General features: G+C 41.0%; 1 protein-coding gene across 2 annotated transcripts in view; it reads right to left on the bottom strand.

Annotated features, from left to right (window-relative positions):
- The window catches only part of ATXN7 (ataxin 7), a 115,935-nt gene extending 94,971 nt beyond the window's left edge, over nt 1-20,964 (bottom strand). Inside the window, exons 1-3 of one of the 2 annotated variants that reach the window (XM_064367308.1) lie at nt 20,686-20,964; nt 7,258-7,566; nt 6,953-7,021 (exon numbers count right to left, since the gene is read on the bottom strand). In XM_064367308.1, the coding sequence (XP_064223378.1) occupies nt 6,953-7,021; nt 7,258-7,555 (367 nt within the window). In that variant the 5' untranslated portion in view covers nt 7,556-7,566; nt 20,686-20,964. The remainder of the gene's footprint in view (nt 1-6,952; nt 7,022-7,257; nt 7,567-20,685) is intronic. The other variant, XM_064367309.1, reaches the window with a different exon arrangement.
- Nucleotides 20,965-21,319: the final 355 nt, after the last annotated feature.

Raw genomic sequence — 21,319 nt, 5'->3', positions numbered from 1 at the left:
TATTTCTAGACAAGAATAAGAAAAACAAAGGTTAGGGTGACCTGCTCAAACTCATGAAAAGCCGTGTACATTCTGGAAAGGCCTCAGCACACCGAATGGTTAAGCATGTGAGCTGTGGAGTTAGACAGATCTGGGTTACAGGGCCTCTTATGCTTTGTGATCTTAGCGAGTTACCTCACTTTTCTGAGCTGTAGAGTTTCCTCATCTGTAAAAATGGAGACAATGGTGATACCTAGATCATAGGACCGTGATTCATAAATACCTCATACTTCCCTCCTGAGATTAGGGTTTACAAGAACCAATCAAAACTATAAACTAGATACAGCTTGGGAACCCCATCCTACTGTTCACATGAAATCATGTGCACAGTTTCCATGTACTGTGAAGCATGAGGGTTCAGAAATTTAGCATGGATTGTGCCAGGTTTTACACTCTCCAGTAAGCACAAAATTGTAAAGATATGGGGCCTAAAAAATACTGTCTTCTTCTCCAATCAAAATGCAGATCTGTTTCCCAGTGAATTCTTCCTGTAATTCCTAAGACCTATAACAAGGCTTCAGCTTCTCTAAATCAGCTCAAGGGAAGAGATACTGGAGAATTTGAATGGAAATTCCATGAAAGTTCTGGACTCCTTCTCTTGAATATTTACGCACCACGAGGGGCTTAATAGAACCCAAGCACCATTCTCACGGTATATGGCTCTTGGAAGCTGGGGCAATAACAGCTCTATTCAGGCTCTGAACTGCTCCCAAACAGGTATATGCCATAAAAAAGTGACAGTGAATGATAAAAGTGGACAAAGACAGCAGCTTTCTTATGTGAAACCATTTCTTCTCTCCATTATTTCCTTCTAACTCAACAAGTTTCTTTAATACTAAGTGAACTCTTGGTTTAAGACTAATGGATTTTATTATTTTGAAGACTCTCCCCTTCAAAATAGACAGTTCAAGAATATTTAATAAGACCGCATTCTGCAATTTTGCAGAATGGGTTTTCTTTTATCATCCAAGGAACTCATTAGAGCAATGGGTCAGCAAACTTTTCCTGTAAAGAACCAGACAGTAAATGTTTTGGGCTTGGTGGGTCATATGGTCTCTGTTGTGTGTAGTCAATTCTGCTGATCATTGTATGCAGCAAGCAGCCACAGACAAGTAAATGAATGCCCGTGGCTACGTTTCAATAACATTTACTATGGACACTGACATCCAAGTCTCATATAATTTTCACATGTTATGAAATCTTTTGAGTTTTTATTTCAACCAATGCAATGCAAAAACCATGCAGGCAAGATTTGGACCACAGGCTGCAACTGGAGAAAACTCCCTGCTACAGGAGGGTCTTTCTGGGTCTCCAGGGCTCCTTCACCTATGGGTTAGTAGATGAGGAGTCGCGCACAGGAGCTGTCAACAAGGACACTGCCCACTGTCATGGCAACGCTGATTCTCATCTATGGAGGTGTTTCTTAAGTGTGGGCGATCTGTAACCAAATCACCTGATTGCTCCTTGGATGTGCATTAATGTTCAACAAGCACCAGGTGATGCAGAGGCAGGAACTTGGATTTTTATTGATTCCTGTCTGAGGCTTGGTTTAGATCTACATGTAAGATATAAGCAGACTGCAAGTACTGCCATCTGCAGAATCCTTACAAGCCCACAGACAGGATCAGAAGTGGTAGCCTGACTTGCCTGAAAAAAAAAAGGTGCAGAACACAAAAAGGCTCCATTTTGCAGGAAATAAGTTGAAGCCCATGTGAGCAGAAAAAGAAAACCAAAAGAAATGATATGCTTCAAAATAATTCATTGTGGGGACTACGGCAGAGATGAAGTAAGATTGGGATATGACTCATTAGTTGTTGAAACTCTGATGATACAAGGAGGATCATTAAAATATTTTCTCTACTTTCGTATGTTTCAAATTGTCCATAAGAAACAGATGAGGAGAAAATCAGATTAAAGAAACCCTAGAGAAAAATAGAAATGCTCTCTACTTCAGGGAGAGGGCATTGTACCTACAATGTAATGCATTTAACAGTAAAATACTTCACAAACATCTATTTGTTTTCCATTAATTAACCATGAATCATTGTTTTCCCCTCGGAAAGAAAAAAGGTGGTACTGTTTTGACTCAGTCTGTTTACTGAGACTACCCAACTCTCTAGCAAGATCGTTTTTGTGTTTTGTTTTTGTTTTTTGAAATCTAGTTGCCTACAGGTGCTAACCACATACTTTTCCATCTGGCTCCAGGCTCAGTCACAATCCTTGTCTAATTATGACAAGGGAATCACCTGTCATCAAGTGTGGACATCAGACAGGTTGCCATTCTATTTCCTTGCCTAAATATCAGCGATAAGAGAGGTTATGTCCTGTCTGCACACTTTCTGGTTAAGTGTAAATGGAGCACTAAATCCAGTCAGGATAGAGCAACAAAAAGTGCTGAAGGCTTCTGGCCTCCCCTGGAGCCATAAAACAACCCCCACCCCCGACACACACACACACACACACACACACACACACACACACACTACTATCTTCCTTTTTTTTTTTTTTTGAGACCGAGTTTCGCTCTTGTTACCCAGGCTGGAGTGCAATGGCACAATCTCGGCTCACTGCAACCTCCGCCTCCTGGGTTCAGGCAATTCTCCTGCCTCAGCCTCCTGAGTAGCTGGGATTACAGGCACGTGCCACCATGCCCAGCTAATTTTTTGTATTAGTAGAGACAGGGTTTCACCATGTTGACCAGGATGGTCTCGATCTCTTGACCTCGTGATCCATCCGCCTCGGCCTCCCAAAGTGCTGGGATTACAGGCTTGAGCCACCGCGCTCAGCCCTATCTTCCTTTAGAGTCACAATACAATGAAAAATTGGTCATCTGAACCACTTACAGTAGAGTGACTCAGTTCAATCTTCTCAATAGCACTACTCATTCATTTTTGGGGCAAATATTTACTGAGCACAAGGATGTGCTGGAGCTGAATATGCCTTCATCAACAACACCCTTGTCCTCAGGGATCTTACTCTCTAAACAAGGAGCCATCACATAAAATGCAAAGTTTCAAATGCTGACACTTAAAAGTGCAGAAAGAAAAAGTACAGGGTACCTTAATACCATACAACAGTTAGAAAAGTTATGGACAGCTTCCCAAAGAAGATGTCATTTTTCCAATTCCATTGTTGATTCCTCAATGACACCATATAGTTTTTAAAATCTGCTGTGAAACTAAGGCATTTAAAGTTTTTATTGTTTAAGGCTCTCTAAACGTTCAGGCACTAATACAGAAATCCTAATCAGTTATTTACACCAGTTAACTCAATCTAAACATAATTTTGTTAAATTTCACAAATCCAAAATTTGTGCAAGTTCAGAATTTCACAAATCATCTTGGGGGGAAAAAAGGTAATTTGTCTTTTTAGTTTAGTCATTTCAAAAAAGTCAACTGGGCGCAGTAGCTCACAACTGTAATCCCAGCACTCTGGGAGGTCGAGGTGGGTGAACTGGAGTTCAAGACCTGCCTGGCCAGCATGGTGAAACCCACCACAACTGAAAAAACAAAAATTAGCCAGGAGTGGTGACAGGCACCAGCTACTCCGGAGGCTGAGGTAGGAGAATTGCTCAACCTGGGAGGCAGAGGTTTCGGTGAGCCGAGATCGTGCCAGCTCCATTGCACTCCAGCCTGGGCAACAGAGTGAGACTCTGTCTCAACAACAACAACAAAAAGTCAAAATGTATTACCAATTTCTTCCCACCAAAATTAATCACACTAACAACTAGTAATACAAATTACAGAGCAGGATAAGGCAATACAAATACAAAAATGCAAAAGAAAAATAGGTTGACCCCTGAACGATAACCAAATTTTGTCTTAACGTTTGCCTACTTGTGCAAAATGGCAGAAGAGGGATGATAAACTACCTAACCACAAACAATTTCCCTCTATCTGAATCAAGAGTTCCAACCTTCTGCCACAGCATTAACCCTTGGGTACTTTTGCCTGAAAAGAGTTGGTCAAAGTAAGTTACAAGAGGAAAAAGTGAAAAGAAAAAACGGAGAGCCTAGATTAGCAGTTTTGAATTTTAGGGGTGGGGACGTGTAAATGATCCTTTTGAGAATCTAAGAGAAGCTGTGAACACCTACCCTAGAAAACTAACATATTTTATTCTGCATACCATTTCAGGGGAACTACGACCCCCTGAAGTGTATTCAAAGGTCACAGGTTTAAAAACCCCATACTTAGAAACACAGAATTAAGAACTCAGGCTTAAGATTATCAGCAGTCTAAAGAGTTAAAAGAAATTAGTGTGTACTGGGTCATTCACATGTTATCTAATTTAATTTCAACTCCTACAACAACTTTGAGAAGTAGGTAGTATTACCTTCTAAAGAGGGAAAGTAAAAGATGGAATAACTAACACAAGGTCAAGCAGCTTTCTCTCACACCCAGGCTTTCTAAACCGTAGGTCCAAAATTGCAAATTAGAGAATTCAAGTCAAGTGCACGTTCCTGAAGATCGTTCAAGATGAGGAGTTTCTGGCAGGAGTGGTGGCTCATACCTGTTATCCCAGCACTTCAGGGAGGTCAAGGCTAGCAGATCACCTGAGGTCAGGAGTTCGAGACCTGATTGGCCAATATGGTAAAACTCCATCTCTACTAAAAATACAAAAATTAGCCAGGTGTGGTGGTATGTGCCTGTAATCCCAGCTACTCCGAAGGCGGAGGCCAGAGAATCGCTTGAACCCAGAGGCAGAGGCTGCAATGAACTGAAAACTTCCCACTGCACTCCAGCCTGGGAGACAGAGTGAGACTTGTCTCAAAAAAAAAAAAAAAAAAAAAAAATAGATGAGGCATTTCTGACTTCCTGCGATTCATTCACATGATCAATTTATCTATATATTTCTTCAATTTAATGAGAGAAATCAGTATGAATTTACCTTCAAAACATCTTTTCTTGGTAGCAGATAATCTTAACCAGACAATGAATAATGATCTAATTAGTTTTGATAATATTAAATGTATTTTCATTTCTGAAGCAGCCTATAATGGCCTGCTAGGAGAACATAAAGGTCAACTGAGTGAGTGCTGGACATACTCAAGCTTAGATTTTAAAATAGCCCCAGAAAATCCACAACACATCACAAACAAATGAACAACTGAGTGAATTTAAAACTTCGGTCTTGACTCAGAAACATTAAGTTTCAAGTGGCCTGATAGCCACAGCATCCTCTAAATGGTTAGAGCAGCTTTAAAAGGGGGAGGAAGGGAATCCTTAAAAAACACTAACAAGATCCATGTCCCCTTTGTGCCTCAAGCAGGTAGTTTAAGGCCTTTGATCTTCGTGGAAAACCTGCTGATAAATGCATCCCCACAGAAAATAACACATATAGCAAAAATTAGGTACAGTTCCCTTAATCTGGTTGGATCCCTCTCCAGATCACGGCACCCAGTGAAACATTAATACACTTAACTCATCCTTTACAGCAGAATTATTGATAATTAGAATCTTGTTTTCACACAGATTTAGAAACCCTTTATGGGAAACGTATCCACACCCAGAGAATGAAAACTAAGAACAAGAGTGGGTCAGGTCCTCTAATGCTATACTGCAACTGCTTCCTATGCGAGTTGCCACCTAGTGATTTTAATTTTTTAAGCCCAGGCAGGCTGCCAATTCAACACTAAAACCGGACTAGCAACTGATTTTTCCTATTGCAACATCATCAACAAATCCTGTGCTTTCCCTCGCTTTCCTTTACCCTCAAACAGCAATTCTCATTTTAAAAATCGACTTATTTGTTCTATAATCTGTTCCAATAGGAAGCTCTCATCAAGCTGTCACTGGTATTACTCTTCCTCCCAGTGCCAAGAGGCCAAAAAGCGGCCAATTCAAAAAAACCTAAACAGAATTAAGTGAAGAAAAAGCAGGTGTGAAAAACAAGAAGGAAATGTGAAGACAGTAACAATGGGCAAATTAAGGACTTCTGGGCAAACAGTTGCCAAAGTTCTACCTATTCTTGGACCACAGACAAAAATTCTGCCAAATTAATTGGCTACAAGTGAGAGATAAAATTGCATTTGGGGACTATAAACTCAGTATTCCAAACCTCACTCAAAACCTTGTCCTAACTCACCGAAAAATAACTTGAAACTGAACCCAAAGTTCACTGGACTTCAGAATTCCTTTCTGACCACGGTGTGCCCAGGCCCAGCGCAGGTATTAGCGAAAGCTGACCATTCAAAGAAAAAGAAAATCTCAAGGAAAAGTCTGAGAGTTTCCAGATACCTGGCCTTTCATTTGGAGGCATACCCTTAGCTACAGCTATTTCCCTAGAGTATCTTTTTATCAGTTTAAAACTAACCAATAATTAGACCCTGATTTCACTAGCTACGGGTAGTAAAGGCTTGTTTTACCAAATAAAGTTCTGGCTTTCTTTCCCCCCTGATCTCGGCGGCTAACAAAAAATCTGACCAATTGCACTCTGGGTTACGACGATCTTTTTGTAGCATCCTCAACTTGTACCTTAACTCCCACAGAAGTAAGACTAAATAGGTAAAGCATCGTCTTTAAGTTCAAAATTCGCTTTGACTGCCAACAGAAAATATCCCCTAAGCATTTGTGGAAATGTTTCAAAGCTAAGAAATCCTTCCTCTATTCGTGTTTCTCCGTAAGGGGGTCAGAACTGCAGAGATCTAGGTTAAACTTCCCACCGGTTCCCAGCGCTCATCACCAAAAATGCTGCTCCTGCCTGGCCACAGAAGGATTCCGGACGCTCCATATTACAGGAGGCCCCCAAACCAGACTTTCCAAGCACTCTGCCCTCTCCCTCCCTCCTCTCCTCAGGCAGCATCATTACAGGCACGGGAGAAGTCGGTATCGTGGGCTGAAGTTCCCGGCCGGGTGAAGCGTCCAGGAAACTTCCCATGGGTTTGCACAAACTCCATCAGGGGGGCTGGACTCACCTTCCCGACAGAGCCCCATGACTTCGCGGTTTTTCCCAAACTCCTTGAAACTTTCGTCCAATTCTGTCCCTAGGAGATATACACACACAGGAGGAGGGGAGAGGCAGGTCAGTGGCTGGGAGTGTGACGCACGCTCACGCACGCACAGGGTAGGTGTGGGCACCTCCGCGTTCCGCAACCCAGCGACCGATAGCATCTCGGCCCCTCGAGGGGGCGGGTCACAGGACGGGGGCGAGGGGGAGGTGAGGTGGGGGAAGGGGTCGTGGGGTGGGGAGTGAAGAGGGGAAGAGGGCGTGGACACTCACCGTCCTTCCCAGGAAGTTTGGAAGCCTCAACCCACAGATTCCACGACTGTCCCAGCATCACTTCAGGACTGGGCAGGGGCCTGCGCTCCCCGACCGTCGCCATTGCGGCGGCCGAGGTGGAGGCGGCGCCAGGCCCGCCGTCCTCCGGCCGTGGACGCCGCGGGGGCGGCGGCGACTGCTGCCGCTGGGGTTGCGGAGGCTGCTGCTGCTGCTGCCGAGCGGCCGTGGTCGCTGCTCCGCCCGCCGCCGCCGCGCGGCGCGGCTCCCCCCTGACGTCATCCGCGGCCCGCTCCGACATTCTTTCCGCTCCTACAATGTAACAAAAAAAAGGGGGAAAAGAGTCGCGCGGGGGACGCTTTTTAAGGAGGCGCCGGGGAGTTCCGGCGGCGTGCGTGGCCCGCGGACCGGGTGGGGCGCGCTGACAGCGCCCCCAAGCCGCCCAACCCCCTGAGCCCGCCTCCTCGCGGCCACCCCAGCCCCGGGCGCAAAGTCCGCGGAGCGGACTAGCTTTCGCTTTCGACTCTTGCGGCTCCCGGAGGGAGGGGACTGGCGGCCCGCGGCCCGCCACCGCGGCGCTCTGTTCCCTGCTTGTCTGCCAAGGGGACCCGGCGCGGAGGCCGGCGCCAGAGCGGCCCCGCTCCAGCCCCGCGCCCCACCACAGCAGCCCGCGCGGGGAAGCCCGAGTCGCACCCCAGGTCCTCCGGCTGCCCACCCGGCGGCCGCTCGCATCCCCGGGCTCGGCCCGGCTGCCCCGCTCCTTCCTTCCGTCCGCCCGTCAGTCCGAGCGCCGGCGCCCGGCCGGCTCCCTTAAGCGGAGGCGCCTCCCGCCGCCTCCTCCCACTTGCCGGTCCCTCCCTCTCAGCTCGCTCCAGCGAAGTTTGCACGTCAAGCCCCCGGAGTGGAGCCAGGGCGAAGTCGGAAATGCAACCACCTATGGAAGAGTCGGCCGGCTGGCCCCAGGGCAGCGTGGGAGAGGCTGGTGCAGGGGGCACTTTGCTCTCGGCTTGGGGACGGCCGCGCAGTTGTCAAAAGCATGAATGGGAAGCCGCCGCCAAGCAGACGCTGGGCACGCAGGGAACCTTGGGCTGGTAACGAAGTGCCGCCCAGGTGTCAGCCCAGGTGTGAGGACGAAGTACCCCGTGCGCGCCACGCTGCCCACACGTGTGCCCCCAACGGGCAACTGGAAGTCACAATTGTGCGCCCGGGGAACTTGAACTCGTCCAGCAAAGAGAGACCATGAGATCAGTGTGAGAGGGAACGGAGGAAACAAACCGAGAGGAGGTTAATTCGTCTACATGTTTTAGAAGCACCACCTCAATTTTTGGGCTTCCATTGGTCCTGGAAGTGATTTTCATTCACTCCAAAAATAAAAATCTGATTCATTTTTAACTCGAGTTATTAGTCCTTGCCTCTTTCTGCTCGTCTTTTCTTGGGCAGGACGAGACACCAGAGATTAGTGGAATATAAGGAATTGCTACAAAACATGTTTAGAAAATACTGTTTTCGGTCAAATTGTGTTCAGTAAATTAAGCATTGGCCCACATAACGTAGCACCCCTCCCCAACACACACAACATTTGCTTAGTGATAGGCTACAGATGGGAAAATAAAAGGCTACTTAATGACCTAAAGCATTCAAAATACTTGAAACAGTAGCAGACCACACCACTTTCAATAAGTGTTGATATTATTACTATTATATGAAATTGATGTGAAAATCTGAAGCCTGAGACAAAAACAATGATTCTGATCAGCATGTTTCACACTGTAGTAGTTATCAACACTCCTGTAATGTGTGTCAGAGATGCTTGTTCATAAGTGCTTTCTCCGACTAGATGGGGAGGAAGTGGAATTATTATTATTTTTTTCACCTCAAACATCTGGTGTGATAGAGGTGGCCAACTTCTTTGTTGCACCAACTTCTTTGTTGCTCCAACTTGCAGAAACACAAAAAAGTTTACATGAGCATAAAAATTAATAAAGAAATGTTACTGCAACCCAAATATAAGGTGGGACTAGTAGAGCGGGTTTATTTGGGGTTCACAATTTAAAGGCGCGCATGCACACACACACACATATTAATAATACATATACATACACACATTTTTATTTTAGAAAGATTTAGAAATAAGTCTGCAAATTTTTTTCCTGGAAAAAAGTCCAAAAAGTGAAACCATGGTTACTTCCTGTTCTTATCAAAATATCCAAAATAGTATAAATGACTGGAAAGATTTAATGTTAAAAATCATTTCTAAAGCATTAACTTCCTCCATAAGACTATCAATGAGAAAAATGCACGGGGGTAAAACATATAATTCCCTTGACAGGAATCGAGTTCCCTCCTAACTTTTTACATAGCTTAGATGACCTTTGTGCAGATTTTCAATTTTTCATTCATTCCAAATCACTGTAATATCTGAGTAATTATATGTAAACACGCAACCTCTCTGTTCTCCTGAAGTACATAATTTATTAATTACTTGGAATTTTGAAATTCTACACTTAAGAAAAATAAAAATTTGCATTTTAATGGCATTTGAAGCTTCCATTGAAAAGAAAAGCTTGCAGCCACCAAGCCATATAGATAACAGAGAGCTTGCTTGTTGAGTACAGCTCTTCAGATCCCTGAAAGTGCAGTGAGAACAAAAATAAGGAGAATGGCAAACATGAAGTATGGTCCTACTTCCTCAAGACATTGCTTGATTTTCCTCTTTTTCATGTGAAACTATTTCAAGATTCATTAATATGACTTGTAGCCAATGGGGATCAACATAGCAATTTAGAGTACTTCAACTTCTTTCCCAATTCCTGCTCGATACCTATTTCTTCTTCAGAGTTTTTGATTAGTTTAATAAAGAAAACACAACAGAGTTTAAAATGAAAAATATTAAGTATCCTCTTGGCATTATGATAGTTAAGGGAAATTATTACTAATAGCAGCTACCAATTATTGAGTACCTCAATACTCAAAACTAATAGCAGCTACCAATTATTGAGAAATCTCATAAATAAGCACTATAAATAAGTGTCTTATATCAAACTGAGCTCCTTTAAGAAACTTACTATCAAACTGAAGAGGATATGGGGACAAGAGACTGATGAGCAATTCCTGGTACTGCTCCATCCAATTCCCTTTTGCTGCAGCCAATTCATTTTACCTACTCTTCACCCATAAAAAAGACCTAACTCCTAGAAATGTTCTGTTATCCACAGCTGTTAGAGGTTTCCTTAAAGTTGGAATGAGTCACCAGAAAAAGTCAAAACTGCAAGCTGAGACAGTGCATTTGATATATGCATTTTGGTAACTTTAAAAAGTGTTCTTTATGAAAAGCACGCTGTTTATAAGCAAGAGTACAACAGAAAGCCAATCTTACTTTTATTACCTACAGCCCCACAGTAAAGAACTTGATGACCTCTTACCTAGATAATCCCCTTCCCATACCACCAAATATAAGAATATTTATATATAAATGTATTTATATATAAAATACAAGAATATAAATATATATAAATTTTGTGTGTGTGTGTGTGTGCGCGTGTGTGTGTGTGTGTGTGTGTGTGTAGAGATGACGAGGTCTCACTGTGTTGCCCAGGCTGGTCTCAAATTCCTGAGCTCAAGCAGTCCTCCCGCCTTGGCCTCCCAAAGTGTTGGGATTACAGACAGGAGCCACCACACCAAGCCAATACAATTTATATTCATGTAATATGTTATTTTAATATAGTACTATGCCTGTATAATATCAATCAGTGCTTCTGCCAGTGCATTTCTGAGGATGCCTCGTAACTCTACGGAACTTCACTGTCTGCACACTGAAGTAATATTCATTTTATAAGGCTTGAGTAATGAGCATTCAATTTATCCAACAATTCCTGATTGCCTGCTACAGACCAGGCACTCTGCTAGGCACCAGGGTAAACACAAGATAGTAATTTCACTGAGTATGTGAGAAAAGTAGGAAGAAGGGGAAACAATTCATCAAAACACTCTCGTGGAAAAAAGCTGTCACCACCAACTAGATTGTATATGGCTTAAGAACTGGGCTGTCAAAGGTGAAGTACTGCAAATTTTGTGCATTTCATCTCTTCCAAGGACGTATTTAAAATGTGGTCTTATCTCATCATCCAAATTTAGGGATGTTCTCAGTAGATGCCAAGAGTAGTAAGTCTCTCTTTACAAAAAGGATTCTTTGCTCTCATAAAATGTTTTGTTCAAAGGCCAAAGGTATCACAATGTACAAAAACCAAAAATCAAAAAGGTTGACCTTTCCAACATTAAATCCAGTTTAATGTAAAAAGGCTAAAACAACCCAAAACATTTCTAAGATACAAGATCCTACACAACCATTTTTAATTGGGAAAAAACCACCAGTTCCAATACAACATTTTAATAAACTTGAAAAACAGTAACTACAGTATATTTATCTGTGTAAATTACAGGGTTTGTAACAGAGATTCTCCATTATCAACCCCAAAGAACTGAAGTCATTTTAGTAACAAGAAACTCAGATCCACTAAATTAGGAATGTGTTGGCTTTGGTTTCTTCATATCCTCCTAAAATTGGCTGAGCCTTTGTTCAAATCCTCTCTCATTCCTCTGACCACATCTTTTCCTTTCCTTCTTTCTTCTCCAAAGAGAGCCATGGCAGTATTCTGCACAAGGGGTAAGCCTTTCCTTAACTGTGCTCCCTCTAGTGAAATACCTTACAGTTTGTCATGAATATCAGTATTCCAGTAGAGGGAGAACAGTGAAAGAGTAAATTGAATTCATCAGCTCAGTGGCTGGAATTGACAGCAATCAAGTGCAAAATTAGGAATAATGACAGCTGCAACAGTGAGGACTTAAAGATATAAATAGCTTTTTAAAAACTTAACCTGTACACATACTCATTCTACAGTAAAATGTATCACTTGCTAAATATTTCAAAGCCTTGAATTTTTTATTGTTTTCTTAATCATACGTGTGGATGTACATATGAATTCTCCCAAAGAAATATTCACCACTAATAGTAAATTGTTTGAAAATAGAAGAAAATTTAAAAATACACACATTAAAGGTAATAAATTATAACATAAAAGCTAATTAATAATGCCTAGCGTTTCTAAAGATTTCAAACTGGCTTGTAGTTTTATGACAAACTTGATTTGAAATGTTGATTTAAAGTCCTTAGGCTGAGGAGTTTTTTAAAAATAGAAGGTTTTAAGTTATAGAAAAGGAATGGAGGCTGGGCATGATGGGCTGATGCCTGTAATCCTCACACTTTGAGGGGCCAAAGCTCAGGAGTTAGAGATCAGTCTGGGCAACATAGTGAGGCATCATCTCTAGTAAAAATTTAATTTAAAAAAAAAAAAAAAAACCAGCCAGACATGCAGCATGTGCCTATAGTCCCAGCTACTTGGGAGGCTGAGGTAGAAGGATTGCTTAAGTTTGGGAGATTGAGGCTTCAGTGAACTGAGATCATGCCACTGTACTCTAGCCTGGATGACAGAGCAAGACCCTGTTTAAAACAAAAAAAAGACAAGGAATGGAAAATTTGAACCAATATTCAGCTATAAAAGGAAGTTGACTATAGAGTTCTAGTGTACTGCCTCAGCTGCCATGAACTGCAGATTACACACACTATTACACATAATTTCCTATATACCTTTGCACTGACAGTGCTTTCACTGAAGTGGCAGTAAGCATCACCATTTTTGGGGCTCAGCCATTAAGAGCATGGATTCTAGGGCCTCTCTGCCCAGGCTGACTCCCACTTCTACCACTATGAGCTGTATAACTCTGGGGAAATCACTCACTTAGCCTCTCTGTACCTGTTTCTACATCTATAAGAGTATGAGAAAAAATAAGAAATTAACAGTGCAAAACCACACTGTGTCAGCTATTATTATTGGCACCATGCTTGTCACATAGTAAGCCCTAATTCTAATCTATGTATGCTATACTATCAGACCAATCTTGCTGAAGTATGGCTTTAGCCATGTTAGTGTTTGCTCTAACATTTTTAGGGGCTCCCCAATGAAATAAATAAAAACTTCTCTCCTAGCATTCAAAGTCCTCTACAGTCTGCCTTGCCTCAACTCCACCACTTCTACAGTGTTAAGTTGCCACCTGCAGGTAAACCATGGTCCAGCCCACATGACAAATTCAGAACTTCAAACATGCCCCCATCCCAACCCCATCCAAATACCAGCTTCCAAGCCTTCGCTCATATAGGTCATTCCATCTGTAACAGTTTCCCTCCCTTAGCTGAAATCCTACTGTTCAATCAAAGTTCTTCCACAAATTCCATTTCTTTAACAAACTCTTTCCTGAACCCTCTAAGCACATGGGAACTCATCCCCACCTTTATAACACAAGGTTTCATGGATTAGAGTTAAGAGTATATGCTCTGAAATCAAGGTGACAATGAGACATATATTTAGTCTCCCAGAGATCAACAGTTTGCATTCCCAACATAAGGGTGTTATTTGGAACCTGGAATCCACCTTCACACCAACCACAGGATGAGTTGTAACCATGTCTCCAAACTGGTCAGCAAAATGCCTTTGGGTGGAACCCAAGGACTAACAGTGCAGGTGTGTTAGTATAAGAGGGAAGGAACAACAGAGATGTTTCTTCCTCCCTTCCTCAGCCAAGGTCCAGCTCTAAGCAAAGCCACAGATCCAGCAAACATAGCACCCTTCATTTTCCACATTCCTTCTTTGCACTGTGATGCAGGAGCCTATCTGTGTTTGTATTGCTTCTCAAAAGAGTCTGTTCTACAAAAACTTGCATTTCCTTTCTATCTCCAAAGTAAAGCTTTCCTTTTCTTGATAGAGGTAAAGTCCTGCAGATTTAACTATTTTTCACTAATGTGTGTGAATGACTATGAATGAATACAATTCTCTGTACTGACCTTACCCCAAATGACTTCTAGATGTACTGGTCCATAAACCTTTCTTCCTAGAAACACACAATTACTAACTACACTCTCATGGCCATTCTGATTTTAAAGGACATCATCTATGGCTCAAGGCAAATATTTATTCTTTTATTCACCAATTTATTCTTTTATTTTAACCAATATTCTCTTTTGTTCAACATAAAATCTTCGAAACCTAGAGATCTTAATCCTCTGTCCAATTCCTACTCTATGCCTCCATGTCTACATTAAGGTATTCTAATTGAAGGAACTTCAGGAGTGGAAAAGGGGAACCAAAACAAAACTGCTCCTGGTGAGAAATCTGCCTTTTCTGCCTTCCAGAGCTCACTTCGTCTCTTCAGAAAACAGGTGTTTTCAAAAAGTATGAGGATTTTTCCAAATGGTTTCTGGGGCAGTGGCAGCAGAGCAGCAATCACAAGTGGGCAGTTGGTGGACTGGAATCTGACTCATCAGGTCATTTCTTTTTAAAAACAGAGCCAAATGGGTAAATTCAACTTCATCAAAATTAAACTTCTGTGTTTCAAAGGATACCATCAAGAAAATGAAAACCCACAGAACCTACACATTTTTGCAAATCATGTATCTGATAAGGGACTTGACTCTAGAATGTAGAAAGAACTCTTCCAGCTCAGTAAATTAACAACAACAGCAACAAAAGAAGTTCAACGTCACTAGTCATTAGGAAAATGCAAATCAAAATCAGAGATACCACCTCTCACCCACTAGGATGGCTGTAATAAACAACAATAACAACAAAAGAACAGAAAATGATGAGTGTTAGTAAGGATATGAAAAAACTGGAATGCTCATACATTGCTGGCAGGAAAGGAAAATAGTACAGCCACTGTGGAAAACAGTGGTAGTTATTCAAAAGGTTAAACACAGAATTAGCATATGATCCAGCAATTCCACTTTTAGGTATATACTCAAAAGAGCTGAAAGCAGAGTCTCAAACAGATATTTGTACACTAATACTCTTTAGCAGCATTATTCCCAAAAGTCCACATGTCCATCAACAAATGAATAAACAAACTGTGGTATATCTATACAAAGAATATTATTGCCAGGCACAGTGGCTCATGCCTGTAATCCCAGCACTTTGGGACGCTGGTGGGCAGATCACAAGGTCAAGAGTTCAAGACCAGCCTGGCCAACATTGTGAAACCCTGTCTCCACTAAAAACATAAAAAAATTAGCCAAGAATGGTGGCACGTGCCTGCAGTCCCAACTACTCAGGATGCTGAGGCAGGAGAATTGCTTGAACCCAGGAGGTAGAGGTTGATGTAAGCCAAGATCATGCTACTGCACTCCAGCCTGGGCAACAGAACGAGACTCCGTCCCCTCCACACACACACACAAAAAAAAATTTCTTCACCTATAAAATGAATGAAGCACTGATACATGCTCCAACATGAATGAATCTTGAAAACATTATGCTAAATGAAAGAAGACAAACAGGTCACACATTATATGATTTCATTTAGGTGAATTATCCAGAATAGGCAAATCTATAGGGAGAGAGAGCAAATTAGTGGTTTCCAGGAGCTGAAGGAAGAGAAGATGGAGGACTGCTTAGGAATGGGATGGGGTCTCCTTTGTGGATGCTAAAAATGTTTTTGACCTAGATAAAAGAAACAGTTATACAATAGTGTAAATACACCAAAAACCATTAAATGTACAGTTTAAAGGAGTAAATTTATGGCATTTGAATTACATCTCAATAAAGCTAATTTTTAAGCCAATATTAAAACTTGAAAAATTTCACAAAAAATTCCAGACTGATTTTTCTTGGGAAAAAAAAAAAACCCTAAGTAAAATCTGACACCACCAACCACAGCATTCCTCATGGGAACCACGAGTTGGAGATGAAGCTGGTCGTGGAACCCATCTCTGCCACCACCTAACTCTGGATGTTGGCAGGATAATTTTTTCATCTGTACCTCAGTTAGCTCATCCGTAAAAGGAAGGTAACAATAATACCTACCTCATCAACTTATGAAGAGTCAATAAATTAATATGTTCAGAATAGTGCCTGGCACATATTAAGTGCTCAGTATGTGTTAGCTACTCTTACATTTTATAACAACTCATCCTCTAACAGAGGTATGTGGCCTTTACTTTTCTACTTTTTGTTTGTTTTTACAAATAAAATAGCATATAATGTAATGGTCCAAAAGAAAGAAGTACAAAGACAGCCAAAATAAACATTTCTTAAAGAAACATGCAAAACACTATGAATAATATGTGCTTATTTTTGTGAAAAAGTGATGATGATGATGATGATGCTAAGTCTATGCGAAAAACCATCTAGATTACTCTGGATTTACCATATGAGAAGCAAGGGGTAAAAGAATTAAAGGTGCTTTAATTCTTTAAACTTAAAGGAACTTTTTATTAACATACATATTTATATAATGTTTAGATTTTTTTATCAACACAGTTTTATAGTCAGGATGATTATTTTAAAAGATAATTGTCCTTTTATAAGGATTTTTTTAGAAGAAGAAGAAACTCTAAACTAATATTGAAACTTTCGTGACATTGTCACAAAACTCTTTTTAGGTGAGTAGCAAGGGCACAGACTGATAAAACTACAGGCCACTTCCTTTGCTTGAAACCCAATCTTTAGCTGGGATTCCCAGATCATCAACCTCTCTTGAGTTTTCTTCTTCCTCATGGAGTATATGGTGCTATATTTACAGCTGCTAAACTCCTTGGCCAGTCAGTATCTTTCAATATCTAGCCAAACCTTTTCCCACCCTTACCATCCACCATTCCCCGTTACAAAGACTCCACTCTAGCTAAACCAGCTTCTCACATCCAAGACATAAAGTACACATTCCTGAAAGTCTTTCTAAATGCCATATTTTTTAATACAATTCACATAACATAAAATTCACCATTTTCATCATTTTATTATTATTTATTTATTTTGAGACAGGGTCTCACTCTGTTGCCCAGGCTCAAGTGCAATCCAGCTGGTGCAATCATGGCTCACTACAGCCTCAACCTCCAAGACTCCAGTGATCCTCCCACTTCAGCTCCCAAGTAGATGAGACAGACTACAGGCACATGCCACCACACCTAGCTAATTTTTTTACGTTCTTGTAGAGATGGGGTTTCAAATGTTGCCCAGGCTGGTCTCAAACTCCTGGACTCAAGTAACTGTCCTGCTTTGGCCTCCCAAAGTGCTGGCTTTACAGGTTTGAGCCACTGCACCAGGCCTTTAACCATTTTAAAGTGTACAATTTAATGACATTTAATAGATTCACAATGTAGTACAACCAACATCACTATATAGTTCCAGAACATTTTCATAAGTCCAAAAGGAAACCCTGTACTCATTAAGCAGTTACAGCCCACATTCTCTCCCCAACCCCGAAAACTACATCTGCTTTCTGTCTCTATGGATGTGCCTATTCTGAATATTGCATATAAACGGAACCACATAATATGCGGTCTTTTGTGTTTTGCTTCCTTCATTTAACAAAATGTTGTCAAGCTTTATCCATGCTGAAGCATGTTATCAATACTTCTTTATTTTTATGGCTAAATAATATTCCACTGTGTAATATACACACATACAATGGAATACTATTCAATCTTTAAAAAGAAGGAAATCCAGCCAGATGTGGTAGCTCACAACTGTAATCCTAGCACTCTGGAAGGCCAAGGTGGGAGGAACACTTGAGCCCAGGGTTCAGGAGTTCCAAACTAGCCTAGGCCAGAGACCCCTGTCTCTATTTTTTTTTTAAAGGGAACTCTTGTCATTTGCAGAAACATAGATGAACTTGGAGGATATTATGTTAAGTGAAATAAGCCAGGCCCAGAAAGACAAACAGCATACAATCTTACTTATATGTGAAATCTTAAAAAGTTGAATTCATGGAAGTAGAGAATAGAATGGTGGTTACCAGAGGATAGAGGTGAGGGGTTTAGGGAGAGTTAGTCAAAAGGTACAAAATTTCAGTTAGGAAGAAGGAGTTCAAGAAATCAACTGCAAAACATGCTTACTATAGTTAATAACAATGTCTAGCATTCTTGCAAATTACAAAGAGACAAAATAAGTGTTCTCACAATCAAAAAATGATAAGCATGAGAAGTAATGCCTACGTTAATTAGCTTGATTTAAGCCACTGCACAATGAATACATATTTTAAAAGAATACACTGTACATGATAAACATATCCAATTTTTACTTAAGACAAAATAAGTGTCAATTCAATGGCAGTGATATTTGTCCTTTTGATATAGTAATTTATCCCCAGTGCCCAGAAGAGAACACAGCACATAGGTTGGCAACCAATAAATCTTTGTTGAACGAACAGATATTGGGCCTACAATCTGTTGATGCTGAGAATGGGTTGCCACATTAGATGGATGATGGACTGGATGGTTTCTCACAGTTCCACCTAGCTTACTTTATTCCCTTCCCTGGTCTCTCTGGCCTCTACAGACTTTTGAATTTGTGACTCCTCTTCTTTCTCTGCCTCTTGGTCATTTACTTCCTGGCATCATAATAATCTTTTCATTGGTATAATATTCAAAAAAGCACAAGTCATCACTGTATTCCATGTAAATCACCTCCTAGTCTTCTTTTCCTCCCAGGGACAATCTCCATGCACACAGTGGAAACTCCATAAACTACGCACTAAAGAGCTCCTCTGGCATTCTGCCAAACATGTTTTCTTCTAACTTCTCCCAATACCTCTACATTGTTAGTGACTGGACACCATAGAGGAAAGCCTGATTCTCTCTTCTCTGGCACCTTACAGACATGACACAATGAGCAACATCCAATGCGATGACTTCAATGATCACTGAAAGGTATCTCTGCATTATGGCCCTTCAGCTTCAGTCCAGAAAATTTTAAGGGACTGTTTATAAGGTCAAGACTTCACAGCTTCCCAAACTCTTGTTCTTTTAAACATCTAAACCGTACTAAAACACACTTTGTGAAGCTGTTTCAGATTGATATTGGTAAAAATGTTATCTTTCACATGTTGTCTGAAATGCTACCATTTTTGCTACAGTTGCCTAAAACTTGATTGTGGCATCACATTTATTGCCTAAGTATATAAGATGATTGATTCCAGGGGCTGAAACTCCTTTGGTCTTATTTCGATTCTGTTCTGTTTTATTCTTTAATGATTCATCTTAAACTGCAACTTAACTTATAAGCTATCTCATTCCTTTCAGAAGTAAGAAGATAATTTTTTTTTAATTTGCTTCTTTTTAAAGATAAGGCCTTGCTGTTACTCAGGCTGGTGTGCAGCAGCAGCACCATCAGTAACTGCTGCCTCAAGCTCTTGAGCTCAAACAATCCTCCGACCGCAGCCTCCTGAGTAGCTGGCATGCACCAACGTGCTTGGCTAAGTTTTAAAATTTTTTTGTAGAGATGGGGGTGTAGCTATATTGGCCAGGCTGGTCTCAAACTCCAGGGCTCAAGCAGTCCTTCCACCTCAGCCTCCCAAAGTCCTGGGATTACAGGCATGAGCCACTATATTCAGCCTTTTTTTTTTTTTAAATCAAATTTCCTCCAGGAATTTCCTGCTTCATATCATGTGAAAGTTTGTCACTACCCTCCCCAAACAATAAACGTACAATGGTGCACATCCAGTGAGAAACTTCATTCACGTGCCAAGCATTGGAGGCTCATGTCTATAATCCCAGCACTTTGGGACGGCAAGGCGAGTGGATCACTTGAAGTCAAGAGTTCGAGACCAGCCTGGCTAACATGGCGAAACCCCATCTCTACTAAAAATAGAAAAATTAGCCAGGTTTAAGTAATGGTGTGCACATGTAGTCCCAGCTACTCAGGAGGCTGAGGCACAAAAATCACATGAACCTAGGAGATGGAAGTTGCAGTGAGCCGAGATCACGCCACTGCACTCCAGCCTGGGTGACAGAGTGAGACTCTGTCTCAAAAAAAAAAAAAAAGAAACTCCATTAATGATGGCTGCTATTTTTGTAATTATCAGAGACTCCTCATTACCACAGAGCTGTATGGCAGCCTGGGCAAAGGCACTAGGCCCAGAAGGTGTCCCTGAAAAACGCTTGACTGTTTTACAATCTTGCTTAGGATCTCCCCTGCCCTAAGCAGCTGGGTCTACATTACAGGGAAAGACAAGAAAACAGGAGCTGGGAGAATGGTGCTGGAAAGAAACAAGAGCACATTTTTGGATCACTTCCCAGAAAAAAGTGGGTATAGACTGGAAGAGAAGGAGGATTCTGTATCTAAAGTCTTCCTGTAATTTTAACAAATTTGGAGGGGATGTTATCTAGCAGTTTTTGTGTTGAGAAACAAACACATAATAATATCATACTCCTAAATTCATTGTCATTTTATTTTTCTAAGATCATATTCAGGGTTACATTTAACATTTAAGATCTTACTCAGATGCATTAAAATTAAAAAACTATCATCCTGTGGTAAAACTCAAACTCTATTATAACTGGAAGCACTGTATTTACTCAGCTGTGCTTGCTATATCAGAACAGCCAGTTACCTTTTCTTTGGAGGGTAGGCCAAAAATCCTGATCGATTTAACAATGGATCTTCATCTGCTGCAATTGTGAAAGCTCGTTCTTCTTAATTCTGTTCAGATCTAAAAAAACAGAAAAAAGGCAAATGAATAAAACAGTGGATAGACAAAGCTAATCAGAAACATACAATCTCATTGGTTGCCAGATATTCCAAAATTATTATATGCGCTTTGCGATGTCAAACTGTTAAATTACAAGACATTTTACCAATTTTATAACAAATGCGATTTGTTTTTTGTTTCTTTTTTTTTTTTTTTTAACAATGAACTTAATTGGCTATATTTACAATAAACTAAGAACAAATGGCTATTCAATATGTACACAGAGTTAGCCTCCTGGGGCTTAAAATCACTGTATGTAATTTGCCACTAATGAGTTTCCACTTAATTTTTAAAATGGTGATTCAGAAAGTCTGCTCCTATGAAACCTGTCAAATCACAGATTTTAAAAGTACACACTGACTAAGATTATTATTTGGAGAGCTCACGCTGTCCTTATCATTCAGCAGTTTATAAAAGCAATTTTTACTACTTCAACAGAAAACAAAAATTCAATTAAACCATCTTCCTAAAAAGCACAAAGAAACTATGTGCTCCA

Source organism: Aotus nancymaae, unplaced genomic scaffold, assembly GCF_030222135.1.
Source record: "Aotus nancymaae isolate 86718 unplaced genomic scaffold, 86718_ANA_hifiasm-v0.15.2.pri h1tg000067l, whole genome shotgun sequence".
NCBI lineage: Eukaryota > Metazoa > Chordata > Mammalia > Primates > Aotidae > Aotus > Aotus nancymaae.
The sequence above is the reverse complement of the archived record's forward strand: the minus strand, read 5'-3'. Positions and strand labels throughout refer to the sequence as shown.